Below are 21,241 nucleotides of genomic sequence, written 5' to 3' on the forward strand. Positions count from 1 at the left end.
TAAAGAGTAAGACAGACCCACGTGGGAAGAGAGCTCTGCCAGGAAAGTCTCAAAAAAACACACACACACAAATCCGAGTGGATTCGTAGTAAATGACGATTTGTACATTCAGACAGTCGTACATTTTAAACATTCAAAGGTTTTTGTGCACAGTTGTATATCTACGAATTGTGTTTTGCATTTGTGAAATGTATTTTATGAATATATAATTTTATTTTGCGCATGTGAATTGCTTTTTGTGAATATATATATTTTTTTCACGCACATGAATTTTTTTTGTGTGTACGTGAATTAGGTTTCATGCATGTGAAATTGTCTACGCATGTGTGAATCGTGTTTTTTGCGTGAATTATATTTGAGACTAATCTGTCTCCATATCTATATATATATATAATTATTATTTACCACAGCTTGTAGAAAGGCTACTTGCAATAAACTTTGATTCTTCACGTGGCTTTTTCTTAACCACCTGTGTTATTATGATGAATGTCAGTATCTGTTAAAGGTACAAACCAGATTTTAGTAGCAGCTTGGCCTTGACATTTCAGCAGAAAAAGGTTGTAGGATTTACTGGTTTAAAATGTTTTTGTTATCGTTGTTGTTTTGTAAATTACAGTTTTAAACAGTAAAATTTACAGGTTGTTCTGTGAATATGTTCACATTTTTACTGAATTTCTACAGAATTATTCAAGCAAACACAGCTGCTGTTTTGTTTTGTTAGTTTTATGGGGTTTTTTGGACACAATGTTTAGTGCATATTTCATTTGTTTGGTCTTCAAGGATTCAGTTTGACATAAAAATATTTGAAATGGTGGATAGTATATATATATATATATATATATATATATATATATATATATATACTGTATATATAAAGAAAGAAAAGAACAGGAAAAAGACCATAAAAACTTCTACTAGGTTATTCATTAATGAATTTCACATCTGAACACATGACTGGATAGACTGCAGATAACTCTACACTTATGTACAACAATTCAAATGTAAAACCAACAAAATTTCCACCACAACTGCTGACATCAACCATATCTATTGTGTGGTTTGGAAGAGCTGACCCACATCCTGACTGCAATGACAACATTTTCCAACTTTTTTAACAAATTAAGCTTTTTGTTAATGGCAGAGCATAGCGCGGTGGTCTGCCTTTAAATTCTTGCATTCTTGCATCAGCACATAAACATTTGGCCAGTCATGATGAGTCACATTACAATACATCACTATACCACCATGATCAGCTTAATCTAAAAACATTATAAACTGATACTATTAGAAACTGGGAACATTAGCTGAACAGTATTCAGAAAAGAAGTGGGTCATGAGGTCTGACATACAGTCGGCAGACCTGCAGTTTATGGGCCAAAGACAGGGAAATATATAATCATAATGGAGAAGTTACCAGTTCCTCTTCTCATCAACAGAAAAATATGAATCATTGGATAATGTAATGAGCCATACAGTCAAAAATTGGACAGCAACTCCAGCTCAAAAAAAAAGAAGACATTGGAAGACATTGGGAAAAAAAAAAAAACATCAATCAATGCGCTTTTGGCGAATCTATTCAACATTACAGCTTTCCCCAAAGCCACTGGTAAAGAGCTATTGCTTCTTTTTAGCTGCAAGAGTGTGTCTTAATATGATGTCTGATATTTAGCATTTCTCAAGTGCAAAAAAAAAACCTGGCAAGTCATTGAAATTCATAAGCACTGCCACCCTCTGGTGGAAAAGGTACGTATTCAAACCAATGAATGAATAGCGCTCTCATCCACCCTCAATAATACCCACGACTGAGGTGCCCTTGAGCAAGGCACTGAACCTCATATTTCTTACAGGGTGCCTCACCAAAAATGGCCACCCACTGCTCCAGGTGTGTGTCCATGTCTTCAGTGTGTGTGTGTGTGTGTGTGTGTGCACTGACTTTGATGGGATAAATGCAGAGGACAAATTCTGAGTACGGGCCTACACGCATACATTTATATTGCATTTTAGACCTAACGCTCAACATCTGTCTCAACATCAAATATAAAAAGCAGATTAAAAAGATATGAAAAGCCACAAAATGGGAAAGCAGGGCATGTTTATTTTCATTATTGCAAGCTTTCATAAAATGATGATACTCCATATGAAAAAAACTTTTTTAATCTATACAATCATTTATAAAATTTGTCTTCACTGAGACGTGATTGTAATAGTGCTTTTAAAAAACAATCTCCATAATCAGTACAGTTACATCTTTTTGTAGTTTTACAAAAAAACTAACTTTTTGGTCCGATTTAAATGTAGCGAGTCTTAAACTGTAAGTAACAACATCAAGAGAAAACATTTAGTCCAGTAAAAAAAAATACATTTGAATAAGAAATGCTGATTTATATTTAATAGTGAAAGGATGTGAAGGCAACCTATCAAATGACATTAACTAAAACTTAAATCGGTGGCATTTTTCACAATTGACTGGAGAATTTGCCTTAAGTTTTCAGAAAAGGATGAGTTCAGGGAAAACATGCAGCTCACTTGAGGGAAACAGTTTCTTACATATATATGGAAGCACCATATATAAAAAAAACTTCTGGATTCCACAAACAACTTATAGTAACTGAAAATTGAGAGTTGTGCAATTCACCCACACACACCAAATGGGGACATTAGAGTCAGTCTACAATTTAAAATAAAAATAATCAGATTCAATACAAAAAGTGCTGTTTTTGATCCTGGCAAAGGCTATTTTAACATAGAATTTGATCGTAAATTAATGTTAACATTTTCCTGGGAAAAAGTAAGCAACATTTTTTTCTAGTAATTTGTGATGTATTGGGTCCTGTCTCCAGATAAATCTTGACTGAATAGAAACACGTTGTAAAGAAAGATGGCTGAAGTATTCCATGTTACATAACACTTCTCAGGTTTATACTGCTCTGTTTGTCGTCACACGTCAAGTTTATGTAATACTATGCATCAGCTTTCCAGTGTGACAGCAAAAAGCAGAAAAATCACATTTAAAGGGACAAAATTGCAGTCATAATCAAAACAACAGAACATCTCTGAAATTATGCGATTTTTCTTCTTCTGCCAATATGGTTATTTAAATCTATCTGCATAATCTTAGCTAAAACGTCTCCTGTCATCTCGCAAAACTTGGAATACTTAAAAAAGAAAGGGATGCTAACACAGACATTGTGTTATTGATAATTGATAATAAATGGGAGAGCTTTTGGTTGATGTCAGGTTCACTGCCCTCAGTTCGGTGGCAAGATACCGGCAGTAAAAAGGGGCATGAGAAAAAAAAAACAACTAGATAAAGTGTAACCATGGTAGAGACATTGCTGGTGGTGGATCGTTTTCATGTTTTAGAAAGGTTAATGAACCACATGTAAGGCATTTGAAGTAGATGCGTTCAGGTTCCCCTCTAATGGGCCGGTAACAATGCAAGGAGCTCAAGATGATCCAGTGGCCTCATCGTGTGGGTCAGTTGCTCTTGAGGATCTCAATGCTTCCCTGCAGAAGGGACACGCTGTTCTGTAGTGAGTGTACAGAAGAGAGAACACAACAGAGAAAAGAGACAGAAAACAGATGGAAGAAAGTCAACGGTTAAAAAAAATCAAGGTTGTCACAACTATTTACCAAAAAAAATCTCAATGACTTTCCAAGTCTACCATGATTACTATAAAGTTTTGAGTTTAAGGTTTTTTTTTTATTATTTTAAACTCCCACTTCACTCAAAAAGAGCAATCTTTAGTTGCTGAAATATTTTATATCTGAGCATATCTAGAAAAATACTGTTTAAGTACTGTAAAAGTACTGTTCAAAACTTTTGGGTCAGTAAAAATTTTACTTTTTTTTGTGCTGCATTTATACAGTCTAGTGAATTATTATTACATTTTACATTTTTAATATATTTTAAAAGCAATTTATTCCTGTGATGGAAAAGCTGAATTTTCAGCAGCCATAACTCAAGTCTTCAGTGTCACATGCTCCTGTGATTTTTTCCAGGATTCTTTGATAAATAGAAGGATAATATCTTTTAAAAGAGAATCTTACAGACTCCAGTCTTTTGAACAGTAGTTTATATTCAACACAGAAATTTAAATATAAACATTTCCAAGCCTAGAAATCACATCTTTAAACGTGAATACCTGAACACTGCCGAATAAACATGTAATGATACACATAGCACTTTTGCCTCCTCACCTTGGCATGTTTTATTTCCAGCTCAGTCATCTCAATCAAGTTCTTACGGAAGGCTACTACACGCCTTGCCTTGAAGCTGGTGAGCTCTAAAAAAACAAGAAATCAATGTTAGTAAGTAAGGAACGGTTCAGCCAAATTAAATCACAGATAATTAAAGCACTTTGATGATACTTTTTGTAACAGTTTTTCAACAACATTCTTTATAATTTTTTTTTTATAAATCTATAAGCACCATATTAACTCTTCATATACTATAAACTCAGACCATCAGAGTAATTCATCAAGGTTATTTAACAGTTAAATAAAATGAAGTTTTGATTGTACAACACCTTTCTTGCCAGACTCGGAGAGCTTGTCAAACTTCTGCAGACACTGCTTCTGGTTCTCCTCAGCCTGTGCGACGTCCTTACCCTTCAGACGAGCCTTGTCAAGAGCTTTGTTGGAATTCTCATAATCAGCAAGTGCCCGTGCACGTCTATACAACAGGTCCTGAAGGAAGGAATGGAATGCGTTATCAGGATAAATCAACTTTTGTGTGTTGTTAGTGAACAATGACCCAGGATGTTCTGCCATATGCATGTACTTTTTACACAGTGGCAGGCAAGCTACAGTATAAAATATTTTAGATCAAAAATAAATTCTGTTGCTGTTAGTACCAATAATGTGCACTTCAAGAACAATGTACACGTCTGATTGACTGGTAAAAAATAAAATAAACCCAGGCTGTGGGTAAAACTAAGGTATCCACCACATGCAAAAATGTGTATTTTCCGCTCTACAATGACCCCATTCTGGAAATAACTATAAAACATACAATCTAATACACTTGGTTGAATTATACAATTCAACATATGTAACCAATGAAACCAACTAAAATAACACAAACAGGGAAGGTGTTACCTTAGCAGCTTGGATGTCCCTTGTGTAGTATCTCAACAGTTCTGTCAGCTTGAGTTCTTGATCCGATGCCATCCTATCCTCCACTTTCTGCAAAACACACATACTTGTGATCTTATAAATGGAAGTAAACATTAAGTTGGTAAGATAGCTCCTACAGAGATACTCACCCTAAGCTTTTCAAACACTTCAGCACATTTTTCTAAGTGCCTGAAAGAAGAACAAAATTTTATATCAATAAGATTAAACACTTTCATTGTGGAATAATTGGTTTTAAATTTTGTTGACTTATGTTTAAATGTGTCACTATATACACACATTTACATATTAATTTTCTTTATTTCTTATGTAAAAAAATTTTTTTGTGCAGTGGGGCAATTGAAAATGTTGGCAGGGCAAGTGAGAAGTGAAGTAAAAAAAAAAAAAAAAAAAAAAAAAATCCTTATTAAGCCACAGAAGGTTTTTAAAAATGCATATACATCGCATGGCCAAAAAGAAAAAAAAAAGTAGCCGTCTGATTTTAAATAAGCAAATACTTAAGAGTTTATGATTGAATCATCACTGCAGTGATTAATATGTTTCTGGCATGTTGTATGTTAGGCAAGAATTATTTTTACCCTAACTGATGCAGTGTATAGCATTTTTTTTTTTTTTTTTTTTTTTTTTCAAACAACCATGTTGGAAGTCATACCCTTGTACATCTTCCATGATGATAATGTCAAGATTCAGGCTCAAATTGTGAAAGATTGGCCTCTCGAGTAGACTTCACACTACCTGCCCAAAAATAATTTGTGCACTCTAATATTTCGTTGGACTGCCTTAGAAAATTCACCTAGATTTGATAACATTGGGCTTTCATTGTGGAATTGTTTCGACAACATTATGTAACATCACAACATTATTTCCATCAAGAGTTGCATTCATTTCTTGGAGAGTCGAACCACTCTGTAAAGTCGTCTCCAACACATCCCTAAGTCTTTCAACCGGGATAAGCTCAAGACTCACTGGTGGCCCATTCATACATGAAAATGATTCATCATGCTCACTCAACCCCTATTTTTACAATTTGAGCCAGATTCATCTTGACATTATCATTATGGAATATGTACATGGGTATGTCTTCCACCATGGTTGTTTGAGAAATAAAAATATATTAATCACTCCAATAATGATCCAATCCTAGACTCTTTATTCCTTGCTTATTTAAATCCAAATGGCAACTTTTCTTTTTTGTCCAGGCAGTGTATATAACAGTAGTAACGGTTAACAACTACTAACTCTACTAATATCAATTAAGTACGCTCCTCAATGAATCAAACGTTTGATATTGTTCTTTGCTAAATGGTGTTTTTACTCCAAACAATATGAAACAGAATGTATTTCTCACTTTTTAAAGGCAGTATTGTTATCTGCAGCAGTGTTGTTCAGAGCCCCAGAAATGTGGTTATAATCATCAGCAACTCTAGAAAACAAAGACAATCTTTTTGTGAATATGAATGTCGCTTAGCATTAACAAATAACCAAAATACATGCAGCCAGTTGATTCATTAGAATGAAATGGTCTCACTTTTGTGAGAACGAGTCATTTTCTCAGCCTTAGCAGTGGCATCTTTGATTTTAATGGAATAATCCAACAGAAAATTCTTCTCCTGTTCAAAAAACTCATCAACCTCCTGCAAAAAGAAAGTTAAAGAACTGTCATATCATTACATGAGACAGAACACTGCTGCCTTTGTACTGATATTAATAAAAACACACCCAAAGAGAGTTGATTGACACACTGACCTTAACCCCTGATATGAGCACCTCATCAGCACTCTTTACCATGTTCTTAAAGAACCCACCAAACATTTCCTTGGCATTTTTCCTCCTCACGCTGAGCTACACAACAAATGAGAAGAGGATTACAGAGTCAAGTACAATATGAACCATTCAGAAGGCAGAACACTAGTGCACACTCTTTATCACCACTGGCTGAAATCCAAGAAGGTCACTTGTGTTTGTTATCAGTATAACTGAAACTTATCAAAGCAATGAATAACTTACAGGTTATGGCTGAGTTTTAAGAGACATTTTCTATATACATGTCTGAATCAGCAAAAAACAGTAGTCCAGTCAGAGACAATTTTTGCGCTGAACTAAGCAGGAAGTAGCCCTCAGAGTAATATCCTCTCATCCCCTCCCCCTTTATCTTTTTCACTCATCCTCCACTCTCTCTCCATTTGTGTATGAACTGCCAACATTGCAGCTTCACAGGAAATAAGCAATGCCAACAGTCCCTCTCAGTGTCTCTCAGTTTCCTAGTCTGAGAAGAATAGGACTGGCCTAGACAAAACGGAAGACTCACATCCTGGTCGTATTCCAGGAATATCTGGAAGTTTCTGTCCTTTCTGAACATGGGGTGGGAGGAGAGTCGCTGAAGAAAAACTTCATGAACCTGCACAGTCTTCTTAAAAACAGCAAGATATTCCCTGTAAGGAGACAATGTTTTAAATGAATACTATTAAATGTAATTAATGCCACAACCAATGTGCAAAAAAAAAAAAGAAAGTTTTTTTTATATATATAAATTTTTTTTAATTTAGAATTAAACTCACGCCTCAAGTTCCTGTTTCATTTTGGCATATTCCTCCTTTGTCATGCTTGATTCCCCCTCTCCCAATTTATGCATCTTCTCCCGGGGACCCTCAAAGTCAGGTTTTGGTGGGGCGGGAGGGATCTAAGAAATATTGTAACCGCAAGACAATTCCATTCAATATAAGTCTTTTTGGCTATTCCAACAGTCTACAATGCAAACTAACGGTAAGTAAAGAAACTTTGTGGTTTTCATGTTGGCCGACAGAATGCCTGTTGCTGATGATGAGCTTTCACAAATCTAGACAATATGAATTATGAGTTTTAACTTACAATGAAGCCAGCATATTCCTCAGTCTCCACAATTGTGTCATGAAGCCAGATGAAATCTTCATGCTGTCGTGGCACAGAAAATTCCGGCTTCTGAAAGGAACTAAGTGTGGTCTGAGGGGAAGTGAAGAGCAAATCGACACTATGAGTCAAAGACGTACTGTCCTCCACTACTACAGATCATGGTACGCTACACTAGCAAATACCTGAATGTGTGCAAGCTATTTATTTATTTGAATGACTATAAATTTGATCTGTTGGCTCACCTTGGTGTGGACGGTAAATTTGACTTTGTCACGTTCACAGAGGGCATCAGGGATATCAATGACAAGAGATGCATCATTGTTCAAGTCGACTGATACAGAGCGCATCTATATAAAAACATGATTAGTTAAAAACTGAATCATCTTGCAAAAAATCAAGAAGAGACATTCAAACAAGGACTGAGAACTAAAGTTATGTCATATAGAGTCTGTCGTTTGAACATTTTTGGGGGGATTGTTTTTTTTTTGTTTGTTTCACTGTCTATGTTTATGAACTTGGGTTCAAAAAACATGTTAGTAAAGAAAACTTATATAGTCACCTATCCAAAAAAACGTAACTGTAGTTTGGAAAAGAGTTCAAAAAAGCAGAGAAATTTACACAAATCATTTCTACAGAAAAGAGACTACAGCAAATACAATACAACCACAAAACAATAAAACTTAATCACAACAGTATAATTACACTGACAACTAAACCAATATAATTATTGTTATACAAACAAACAGACAGACAGACAGACAGATAGATAGATAGATAGATAGATAGATAGATAGATAGATTTGTGACGAAATTTTAAACCTGTTGTATAGTTATTGTTGAGGAACAGCTAGTAAAGAGTTAACGCTATCAGTGAGAGTGTATAAAGTGCAAAGCAGAGCTGGGCGGTTAGTAAGCAAGCGAGCAAGATGACTGCTTAAAATCTCAGTTAATACGCTTTATCTTTATAATAGAGAGATATGACAACGCTTACCTTCTCCTTATCACTGTCCTCTGAGATAGATGTCATGTTCAGGAAATTTTTCGCTTATATTATCGTCTCCGGGCTGTACATTAAACGATACTTTTAACTTTTTAACTGCAGCTAGCTGCTCTTCACTCTCCACTTTCGCCTGTCACTGTGGACTTCCGGTTCGTATATTTTTCTGGCAGCACGTCAAAATAAAAGTCTTTAAAAACGTTAATTCGTTGGATTTTGACAAAACCCCGTGAGAGAGAGAGAGAGAGAGAGAGAGAGAGAGAGAGAGAGAGAGAGAGAGAGAGAGAGAGAGAGAGAGAGAGAGAGAGAGCGAAATTACATAAGCTATTGTGTACAGCTGTTTAAAATTTTGACCACCAGATGGTAGTAATGTCTTGAAAAACGTAGAGTTTTATTTGGAAAATGTGAGCCTATATCATAGACTGTATAAAAACAGGCCTATATACATACATATAACTTATGCGTTGGCTATCAACAAAAATCAAGACTATTTTCAAAGCCGCTACCAAAAGTTGCATTGTGGGAAATGGTGTTTTATGGGAACGTGTGAAACGTACTTTCAAGGCATTTCGAACTACGATTCCCATAATTCCCCAGTAGATCCAGTTCAAATTGCGCTCCATTTGAAACCGGAATGCCACAACCTCATGATCGCTTGCTCACTCTAAAACTTTTGGTTTTAATTATTGTAGTTTATCTGGCCGTTTTCCAAAGCATGCGCAGATAGCCGCAACAGTCACCGCAGAAACAGGATAAGCACATCACGTATGGCGATTACAATGCAGGTATTGAAGCTGCTGCTACAATGCAAGTGTGTGAGATCAATGGGCTTCCCCTCTGGTCAGTTCTCGCGTGTGGACAACTTTTCAACCGGCTATCAATGGAGAGCACGCAAAAAGGACAGTCAGTACAGCACAGTGGACACAGAGCGGTACTCATCTCTGGTGCGAGAGGTACTGTCATCAAAAACCAGCTCACAGACTCCTGAAAGCATCGAGGATGAGGACTGCCAGCTGTACGGACCTGTAATAAGATCCAGACCGCCTTCACAACAGCCCAAATTACCTAAAAACCTGCATCCACTTTTAAATGAGGCCAAAGGTCAGTCGGAGTATGTGCCGGGACCTTTGGCTCGTATAACATTACAGAGGGACTCCAATAAGACCTCTATACCCAGTGTGACCCGGATCCTCCAGAAGACCATGCCACCTGACCAAGCCTTCTACCTGGAAAGGTGGAAGAGAAGGATGATTGCTGAACTCGGAGAAGAAGGGTTTCGAGAATACAGCTTAAGTAAGAATAACCATTTTCTTTCATCATTGCTTTTGAAAAGAATTACACCTAATTAATCTGTGTTGTTTTAGACCTTTTCAGACAAGGCAAGCTGTTCCATGCTGCCATTGAGGACACTTTCACCCAGGAAATCCCTTCTAAGGAGGAACAAGAGTGTCCAGAAGATGTGTCTGGATATATAGAAAGTGTATCTAAGGTGTTGAATGATATAACAGGAGTGAGAGCTATTGAGAGTGCTGTGCATCATTCTGCATTACAGTACCTTGGCATTGTAGACTGTGTTGCCCAATACAGGTGAGATTCATTTTGTTCAATCAAAGAGTTATATGTATGAGAATTTATAATCATCATACATAATGCACTTTTTTTAATGTATGTGAATGTATATATATGTTGGTCATATTGAATTGTAAGTCTTATCTGCTTTCATACAGAGGTTCATTGTGTGTCATTGACTGGAAGACCTCAGAGAAGCCTAAGCCCACCCTTCGCCATACTTATGACAATCCATTACAAGTAGCTGCATACGTTGGAGCTCTGAACAGTGACCACAACTACAACTACCAGGTAAACAGCACTATGACATCTTTTACACCTAATATTAAGATCTGTAGTATACATAAACTACTGTACAAATGTTTAGGGTCCACAAGATGTAATGTATTGTGAAGTAATGGCTGCTGAAAATTCAGCTTTGCTATCACAAGAATAAATCACATTTCAAAAATATATCACAATATAGTTCTTTTAAATTGTAATATTTGAGACTATTACCATTTTGCTGTATTTTTAATTCTTACTGACCCAAACTTTTGAATGGTAGAATATGTTGTCATGGAATGGCTGTCCTCAAAACCTGTTCATAAGTTGTCACATGTTAATATCAGGTGGATACATTTTTGTCTGACCATTTGTGAACAGATCATCTGTGAAAACCCTGGTATTGTATATAATGAATATTGTTGGTTAATATCATTTATGTACAGGTAGAAAACGGTCTAATTGTGGTGGCCTACAAAGATGGATCACCCGCACATACTCACTTCCTGAACTCACTGTTTTTGTGAGAAAACGGTCTAATTGTGGTGGCCTACAAAGATCAAACACCCACACACACCTAATTGTGGTGGCCTACAAAGATGTCACCCGCACATACTCACTTCCTGAACTCAGAGCGGATTATGCCCTTCTGGGAGAAATGACAAATTCCACTAAAAAAACATACCAAAAAAAAAAACACCAAAAAAAAAAACCTAGACAATTCTAAACACAACTGTATGTTTCACACTCCAGTATTTATCAAAATAAAACAAAATAATACATACACATTTTAACACATTAATTATATATATAAATAAATAAAATCAAAATTAAAAACTCTCCACACAAAACATCACTAAATTTTTTTTTTGTTTTTTTTTTATGGTGGCCTTTTTATTCAACAGCTTCCACTCTCCACACAAGCTATTGCATATGCGTCTAACAGCACACATTTATCTAGGTACATTTAAACTATCATTGTGATATGCTTGAACTGTTTTATATCTATAGATTTTATTTTAGGCAAGTGGTGATGATTTGAGAAGGCTAAATTGATCAAACCTATGACCAACTCACACACACCTACACCTCGTCTCGCTGTCAGCTGTCTCACCACTCACACAACACAAACACTAAAACCAACGCCCCATAAAACTCTCAAAAAAAAAAACACACACACAAAAATGTACATTTAACGAACAAAAAAATGCTCCAAACGTTTTTCTAAATTAACTTTATTAAAAAAATGAAACGAAATATAATCACTTTTCCTTTAACTACAAAACAGAACTAGCTGAAACAGTATTATAAGCTGATTTGGGAGAAGGGGAAAACGACAATAAAAAAATAAAATAAAAACCTGTGCATACCCTTGGAAGAAATCCTGCAGGCGCTGGATTTTTTTATTACTAAATAAATAAGTACATTTGTCATAAAATAATTCATGAATCCTTTAAAAATAAGTTTTATTTACTTTAATTTTAAATAACCTTTTACTGTTTTGGAAATGTGTTTGTGTACTATTAATTCTTAACATGAAGTCTTATTTGGTCATTTTATTATACTAAGCTTTTTCCCCCAGAGTTAGATGCATGCTTCCCTGTTAATATTATTATTAAATAAATAGCCATAATAAAACATCACACACATATAGAGAAAAAACAAAAATAAAAAACAACAAAACAACCAGCAACAAATTAACTAACTAATAATCTAAAATATACAAAACTTAAAATGCATAGACATATACTTTCTTTGTGTTTATTCCTGCCTTGTAAACGCATTTAAATATATTAAATTGTTTAATTACATCTCTTAATCTTCAGCAGAAAAGGGAATTGTGTTGATTCTTGCAAGAAGTGAATCCAAATGATGCTTTGCTGACGCTCTCTGCATGTTCCCTGTGATTGGCTGTTTTCAGCACGTGTCATGTTAAATCACAAACTCTGAGTTGGGAGAGAAGGTTTATATCGAGCTTTGTGAGCTCAGTGAATCTGATCATAACCAGGTTGGCTTTATAGGGTTTTATCAGCTCAAAACTCAAAAGTCTGTTCATCTCGCTTCGTGCTACAGGCCACAGTTTTTGTAGCTCTTATTAAACTGTTATTATAACATAAATTTTACTGTTGGATTATTGTTTTCTTTATGTTTATGTATACATACATAAAATAATACACAGGCCTACACTAACAAAGCATTCTCTATCCTAGAATTTGTAACCTAAAGTCATAACTTCCATAATAAATTTAACCAAATAAACACAGCACACAGACTTAATGTGTTTTAATAGTAAAGGATGAACTAATATAGAAACATGCGTTTTATCATTTAAAAATTCCTACAAATTGTAGCTTTTTTCAGAGCAGACAGTCTAATGAGATTACATGATTATGTGTTAATGAAGCATTCTTTTATCATGATTTGTTGTTGACAGTTTTCAGGACAAATAAAAATTCTATTTTATCAAGAATAAAGACTTAAAGTTCATCATTATTACTAACAGCAACTAAATTGTATTGCTGCTTGAATGTTGAAAAACCCCAAACTCCACTCGTCACAAGCTCTACATGCAAGTGTTTTCAACGACTTTAATGGAGTCTAACCATGCCTGGCTCCAGACTGTTATATTGCACTGAGTGACCTTGAAGGGAAAGATAAAAAAGGGTCAATCTCTTTTAACTTGGAAATCGAGAAATGTAAACAGATAATCACAGTATTGTAAATTAGACATTGTGTCTTACCTGTGCAACATTGGGATCCTCATGAATGGCACACAGGGTCCCAGCGTCACCCTTTCTGCAGTTGGTTCTGCCCATCTTCACAGTGAAGATGTATTTCAGGCCAGAGACAACCTGGAGTGTCAACCAGAAACATATTCAGACATAGTTGGGCTAACCCAGAGTTAAAAAAAAAAAAAAAAACTGTCTGGTGCCCAAAATGTTTCTTAAAAGAAATAATTTCTTTAAGTTAGAGGCAGCCACTGTGTTATATTGTCATGCTGGAGAAAGCTCTCTCTCTCTCTCTCTCTCTCTCTCTCTCTCTCTCCAAGTTTTAATATTTATTGAACATGTCTAGCAAATCACCCCTGAACAATCCTTTACTCTCTTACCTTATATAAGATAATTATTTTCTTATGTAGCATATAATATAAATAGCTTTCAAGTTGAGGCAAATAATTTTGTTTGTTCTCTTTGTACAACTGGGAACAATTTTATGGTCCTGAGATTTTACACAATTTTGAACAAATCTTTACATGCATTTACCGTTTTAACATAATTTTGGTCTCTTCATTATCCTTAGTACCTTTATCAGTTTCTTCAGTAATTTTTAATCCATGCATCAAATTACAAAAAAACAGTTAATGTTAATGCGAGGGTGTTTATAATGCAGCGTCTATAGGAATGGATGGTAAATTTGACATCGTTCTCTCCCAATTTTTTTCCTTTTATTGAAACTCATGAAAACACTATCGTGGAGTTTTCTTTTGCTATTTGAGCAAATGGGAACCCAAAAAAAAAACATATTTGTGGTATTCTCCCATTCACTGCTCTTCAAGTTAACCCAACTGTGACGACTTCCTCTGTGAAACACGGAAATGTGAGAAGGGTCCATTGTTTGCCATTAATGGGGTTACTTGTTACATTGAAAAAGACATTGACTCTTCATTTAAAAAAAAAAATGCTTAAAAATGTACATAAAATAACGTAATTTTAAGAAATAAATTATTCAAACTAAGAAACATCAAAACAGTTTGTTATACATATCTACACCTTGACTGCCAGACAGTAATAATGATTACACTCCGTCTTGCTCTAAACATACCCGTTATGTCAATAAAATCATGTTTGATGACGTCACTGTTATTCAGTCATCATGACAGCATTCTAGGAAGAACTTTATCACTGGGTGAGATTCAGCGACGTTCCCAGTATAATAAACGATTATAAACCGAATAAACGTTTAAACTAAGTTACTCACTTGTCTTTGGACCTTGATGACCTCGGAAACCTGACGCACAAACGCATCGTTGCTTTGTCTGTTGTACTCGGCCACTGCGAATTGTAACGCACTCTGAACCCCTTCATCGTTAATGTCTACATCCATAGGGGCTCCTAACATCCCAGCGAACGCCACGGTCAAAGTCACGGCCAAAAACGATACAATCATCTTAAAATACATGGTGGAACGGGATGAAATGACTCGCCCTGTCTTGATTCTTCCTTGTTATGTCGACAAAACAAAACTGTAACCAAATCTGAGATTATATAAACAAGCGTCACTCCCTGTAACTCTGCATGTAGGGGCGGGGCGTCGTGTCTCTACCAATCAGATTCAGGGAGAGGCAGTGGGTTTGTTTTATCTTTTTTTTTTTGTTTGTTTGTTTTTTTTTTTTTTTAATTTAATTACATCCCTTGTAAGGCGTGCACTGTATTAGAATATTCCTTTTAGTCTTCTTTACTAATATCAATTCACTGACATTGTTTTGCGGATACTTTTAGCCTTATATGCCACTTTTCTATGAAGGATGTTATAGAGTAGATTGAAATGTTTGTTGAAATATCAGAATGTAATTTGGGGTTTTCATGTGGAATAAATCGAAATTTTAATCACAAAGCTAGAAGCCTGTTTTTTTATACAGCTATTTTTAGTTGGTTGAGATTTTTGAAGAAAAATTATGCAATTAAGTTATTGAATGTTAAAATAACTGGAATTACTTAATTTTGGTTTATACATATTGTATTTATTTGTTTGTTTTTTATTTATTTAGATATCTGCTCCACCTACCTGATGTTTGTTGTAATAATTTGATGATTTTGGTTATATACATTTGAATATTTTTGAAAACATTTGAGAATTTGAATTACAAGTCTTTACAATTTTTTCTGGTTTCAGTCCTCACATGTTGCTTTTTGAGAGAAAGCTCAGACAATGGTTTCATTCACTGCAAGTCTTACAGAAATAGCTTTCATACAGAATCAGGCCTTTGCAAGTTATTTTAACAGGGTTTAACCTCTTGCAAAGTCACAGTGATAATTACCATAAACCAGTGGCCTGGGATTTTTTTTTTTTAAAGCATTTCATATTACCATTCCAAACTATCCTGTACAGTTTATCTAGCTTTGTACTATGTTGTAATTCTTAAAAATGTTTATTGTGGCACTGCTGCTGTTATGTCCTTTATGAACAATCTCTTTAGCTTTTCCTTATTTTTAAGTCACAGTTGTTAAATATTTAGTCTCAGCTCTTTATAATCAGTATATTTAATCAATGCACTGTGTGATGTAGCCCAATGATTGATTCTTACCTCTAAACTGATCACTGTTAATTGCAAAAGGTAAGGAAAAGGGAGTGTCCTTGGATTTTCCATGATTATTTTACAACAATACTCTTGAAACCAGGCAGACGTTTACATCATTATTTAAAACCACTGCAAACAGGGTTGCAACAAACCCCTGAAGTAAAGAAACTGTACAGGTATAAACACTGAGTATTTTTAAAGGGCTCTGTTGCAGCTGGCTGCAGGTAATTAGCATAGTCTCAAAAGATTAAATAAATTTGCCTCAATTTAGTCGATTGTTAAAACGTTGCCTGAACTTGCTCCTGGATCCCCCAGGGGCTTCAACCCTGCTTCTGGAGACACACTGTCCACAAAGAGTTTAACTGCAAACTTATGATGAATGTAATAATGTATTATAATCTCACCCACAGATTTGGAAATGACAGTATGGTCAAAGAGAGTCATTTGTGGATTCACAAACTGATATATAGGACTATTTACAAAATACAAAACTGCAACATTATGAACATGTTGCTGGAAGCATAAAAGGAACTGCAAATTAGTGACAGACAAATGAAGAAGAACAGGAGTTTCGAAAAAATTGAGCAGAGTCTGCATCGCACAACTTTTCCACTCAGGCAACTAACTTAAACACAGCTTTGTCTGGAAAAGGCACAGCTACTTAGGTACAATGGGCTTTGAGGACTCTATTATGCAGGGTAGACAACTGAACGCGTCATGTGAGTAAAACTGCGGAGCGCGGAATGTGTACAACGTACATTCTTTCACACTGGGCGTCAGCGTCGACGCTTGATGGAGTCCGTTTCTGAGCTAGCGCAGCCTCTCCTGCTTTTTAAGGTGCAGTTAAATAATTGCCTTTGGTGTACAACTTGACTAGTCATGAGGTCACTGCACCAGTTTCCTGCAACTTCACCACATTCGTGAAATACCTGTCATTTTATTTGAGAAATAATCTCATCTTGACATCACAAGACAACACCTCATGGAATATGATGACAAACTCAACAACTGCAATGTGAAGAAAACTGCTAAGTGGTCAAACAATGCAACTATATTAAGTATCATTGCCCCATTGCATGGTGGGAAGAGGGTAGCAGTGATTTTGCCAAGTAAGACGTGTTCCTGGATCAACATCTTTTGTTGATCCTGAATCGACATTACTGTCCAAAGATATAGACCTAACCCAATACCCCTAAACCTAAACCTACCCATAATTTATTCTTAAAATCAGAAGGAAATGATAGGTGAATAACAAGCGTGTAGAAGCGTCTGACCCTGATTGTAAGCGTAAAACTGACATTTCTAGAAAACTTGGAATGTCGTTCCAAGATCAACAAGGATGTTGATCCAAGAACATGCTGTACTTGGTGAAATCATGTTCTCTGTGGGAAGAAGGTTGATGAGGCTAAATAAAAAATAAAATAAAATAAAAACCTCTTCCCAGTGTGGCCCTATTTAAAAAACAACAACAACAAAAAAACTTTATTTGCTTAATACCTAAATAAAAAACCTAAGTAAAAAAGCCATTCTTAAGATTTTGGGCAGTCAGGGTTGACTGATTTGTTGTCAACTAACTTTCTTCACTTTTAGAGAGACCCTTGGTAACCTTGATTGGTTTAAACTACAGCTCCTAGTAATCTCTTCTGCTGGGGTTGGAGCAGTTTGTCCTTTAAGTCCCACATCTTACATTCACAAAATTCGTTTGGGCATATTACAAACTGTTTTAGAGTTTTTGTGAAAGTCTGTACTTCTCAGGAATAGATGTGCATTTCATCCATGTGAGGGCTGTCGGCTGGACAGACAGTTCTAGTTCTCCCTCTCATGATGGTTCATGGCTGGCCTGGTTCCTTCTATGAGTTTTACAAGATCATCCAAAATAACTTAAATTGTGTTCTGAAGACGAACAAAGCTTTTACGGGTTTGGTACGACATGGGGTAAGTGATTAATGACAACATTTTCATTTTGGGGTGGAGTAACCCTTTAAACCAAAGACTATAGAATACCCAAGACATGTCATAAATGATAAAGCAGATAACTGCAGGCTAGAGGAGTGGGCGTGATGAAAGATTAGGTAGGGGGCGTGGATAAAGGCCTTTCTAATTGGTAAGGATTAGGGGTTGGGTTAGGGGTAAGTTTCTGTTGTAGCATTCACCTTTCAGGCATGCTGGCATTCGTGCTCTGCTTCTGTGAACAGTAAACCTGCCTACTTTTATTTGATTGCCCATCTCGATTATTTTGACATTGGTGCTGTTAGCCTAGCTCATCTGTAAACCAGCGCAGGTTAATTCTCACACATTAATAGTATTCATAGCTCCCAACAGGCTGCTATGAGGAATGATTACACTTGATCACATTCAAAATGTATTGGCCGCATGCCAGTGATTATCCCTCTGCATTCCAATGTTGGCACGCATGCCATAAGTTGCCAACCCCTTGATCAAAACATATGCAAACAGATGGGAAATGGAGAATAGTCCTGCTGTTCTTTTCATTATTTCACATGAAGGATTCAACACTTTGGAGGCTGCCCACATCTTTCATAAGCTGATGGAAAGACTGGGATTCACTGAGTTTTACGTGCAAGGAGGAGACTGGGGAGCCTTCATTACAAACAACATGGCCCAGATGAAGCCAGAGTAAGAGTTTCACAACCCTAACTATCCTAATAACTGGCCTTTTTATGACATGAGTCTCAGTCAATAGATTGTTTGTCTTTTTTTCTGTAATGTTTTTTTTTAATACATTGTTGCCTTTTATAAAAGTGTTTATTGTAAATTAATTTGCTGTCTGTTGCTCTTTTTAAAATAAGGTGCGTTTGTGGTCTGCACCTGAACATGGTCATTGACAGACAGCCTTGGACATTTCCTCTCCTTAGTCATTGGTTGCTACCTGCTGTTCCTGGAGGGACTGAGAGAATCTTTACACATTCAAGCCACTAAACCAAACACAGCATGTAATACTTGGCACATTTAATATTATGCTTTTTGGTCATGTCAAATTAACACCTAACTGAGAACTTAATTTATCTAAAAGTATAATTTGCACATTTTTGTCACCCCTGCATGATGTGGACTGAATGACTGTCCAGTTGGCTTGGCTGCCTATATCTTGGAGAAATTCTCCTCCTGGACAGACTTAGGAAACAGAGACTTTGAGGATGGAGGTTTGAAGAGGTGAAGAAGGATTAATCTCATACAGTTGCAGTCGTTTTTGCACAAATATAAATATACAATACTGTTCCAAAGTTTGAGGTCAGTACAATTTTTTTCGAAATAGGTGAGTGAGTGAGTGACTGACATGACATGTGGCCAAGGACAGTAACGCATACTTGGAATTTGTGCTCAGCATTTAACCCATCCAAGTGCACACACACAGCAGTGAGTAGTGAACACACACCCAGAGCTGTGCTGTTTAGTATTTTTGTGAAAAACTGTGATACTTTTTTAAGGTTCTTTGATGAACAGAAAGTTCAGAAATTTTTACACAATTTGTTTCATTTAATGCATTTACATTAAGGCTGACAATTAGCTTAATATTGAAGGAGTGGATCCCGAGTTGTCATATCCTTCATATTGATTAATTATATTATTACATTATTTCTTGTTTGACTATTAATCAAGTTATGGCAAGAGTGAAATGTGTAACCTTATGTGCTCTTATGATATATTAAAGAATCCTGCTTTATGCTATATTTCTGCTCTCTAAGATGAGACTTGCATAGTGTGTGTGTGTGTAACAAACCATACTGATAAAATTCTAGCTAGGGCTAGGCAGCCTTGAAGTTCTGATAAGTTCTCTGCGTATGTGTGTTAGTATCTGTCTGTACAGGGAGAAGCTCAGACAGTCCCAGGACAAACGTTCAACTGCCAATATCCAGCGTATCAGATATACGTCTTTGGAGAGACGTATTGCGTCTGACCTCGGATCTTTTGTCACCAAAATAGCTGTCAGAAGATATGTTTGAATCATTTACGTCCATATGTGGAAACTGTCTAAGTTTATCTAGGTTTTGGAACCAATCAGAATTTTGTTGACTCATGCATTGACACAATTAGTATCCTCTGTCAGGGTGTAATTGTTGTTGATTTTGAATTCTACGCAGAGCGGCCTGCGAACTCCATCGAGAGTACTGAAGCTGACTTCTGCTGATGAAAGTGCAAACCATGTTCTTCAGTAAATTTTTCTTTAATTGAACGCATCTCTGACTCCTGGTCTTCATTCATCATATCTGGTCCTTGGGTTTTAACTGTAAATTCCCCAACAATATATAGTCTACATGTTTAATTAGTGACACTTAGCCTGCATTTTAAAAATCTTTATTTGAATGTGGCAATTAACATTTTTATTTTAAAACCTTTATTTGAATATGGCAACATAATATTGCTCTACAACATTTCTATGAATAAATCTCAGAGACTATCAGCCAATCACTATGTGCATAGTTAATAAGCATGCCGACATTATCCATAGCAACGAGGTCAGCCCCGCCCTTAGTCTTAGCTTAAGACTTCTGTCTATTCCTTAGTAAAAGTTTATCTCAGCAGCTTTGTGAATAGGTTTTAAGAAAAAACTCTTATCTAAAAACTTTTACTGCTATTTAGGAGAACTCTTAGTGGTAAGATAAAATGTTTTGTGGATACAGGCCCTGATCTGTAAAAGAATTATTTCTTTCCGTTTTCTTCTTTCCCTTAAAGGACAAGTGTGTATGTGCCCTCTGCCTTTCCTGATGAGCTACTCCCCTGCGCTGGAGCCTGGCTCGGCTCATGGTTTACAGATGTACGTTCTTTCACCTACATGCCCCGAGGGGGACACTTCACTGCCTTTGAAGAACCCCAGCTGATGGCTCAAGACATCATTCAGTTTGTGGAGAAAGTGGAGAGCAAAAGCCACAATTGACAACTTTATTCCAGTATCTGAAGAAAATAATGCACTGCTCTGATCATTTACTTTAGTGTCATTAGTGCATGTAACAAGCTGAAGTTAATTCAGTTGGAAATGCAAGGTTCAGCATTTAGGAATGTTGTTGTTTTTCAATGACCCAAATGAAGTTATATAAAGAAGTTCTGTAGAATATAATTTTGTATTT

At 36.0% G+C, this 21,241-nt stretch overlaps 3 protein-coding genes across 3 annotated transcripts; 1 reads left to right on the top strand and 2 right to left on the bottom strand.

Annotated features, from left to right (window-relative positions):
• Positions 1-2,075: 2,075 nt before the first annotated feature.
• On the bottom strand, positions 2,076-9,208 carry LOC109064571 (sorting nexin-5). Its single transcript, XM_042769256.1, has 13 exons — positions 9,017-9,208; positions 8,268-8,372; positions 8,005-8,115; positions 7,695-7,816; positions 7,445-7,568; positions 6,883-6,978; positions 6,665-6,770; positions 6,485-6,557; positions 5,268-5,307; positions 5,101-5,187; positions 4,530-4,689; positions 4,201-4,286; positions 2,076-3,528 (listed from the first exon to the last, which is right to left on the bottom strand). The coding sequence occupies exons 1-13, from the start codon at positions 9,050-9,052 to the stop codon at positions 3,478-3,480; spliced, it is 1,197 nt and encodes a 398-aa protein (XP_042625190.1). The 5' UTR covers positions 9,053-9,208; the 3' UTR covers positions 2,076-3,477.
• Positions 9,209-9,429: 221 nt separating this feature from the next.
• On the top strand, positions 9,430-11,535 carry mgme1 (mitochondrial genome maintenance exonuclease 1). Its single transcript, XM_042769239.1, has 5 exons — positions 9,430-10,315; positions 10,387-10,609; positions 10,750-10,882; positions 11,302-11,350; positions 11,468-11,535. Exons 1-5 carry the CDS (start codon positions 9,790-9,792, stop codon positions 11,515-11,517), a joined length of 981 nt encoding a protein of 326 aa, XP_042625173.1. The 5' UTR covers positions 9,430-9,789; the 3' UTR covers positions 11,518-11,535.
• Positions 11,536-13,123: 1,588 nt separating this feature from the next.
• On the bottom strand, positions 13,124-15,148 carry LOC109064570 (cystatin-like). The gene is made up of 3 exons (XM_019081611.2): positions 14,834-15,148; positions 13,597-13,707; positions 13,124-13,496 (listed from the first exon to the last, which is right to left on the bottom strand). The coding sequence occupies exons 1-3, from the start codon at positions 15,032-15,034 to the stop codon at positions 13,419-13,421; spliced, it is 390 nt and encodes a 129-aa protein (XP_018937156.1). The 5' UTR covers positions 15,035-15,148; the 3' UTR covers positions 13,124-13,418.
• Positions 15,149-21,241: the final 6,093 nt, after the last annotated feature.

The sequence above is a fragment of the Cyprinus carpio genome, chromosome A13, assembly GCF_018340385.1.
Source record: "Cyprinus carpio isolate SPL01 chromosome A13, ASM1834038v1, whole genome shotgun sequence".
NCBI classification, from domain to species: domain Eukaryota; kingdom Metazoa; phylum Chordata; class Actinopteri; order Cypriniformes; family Cyprinidae; genus Cyprinus; species Cyprinus carpio.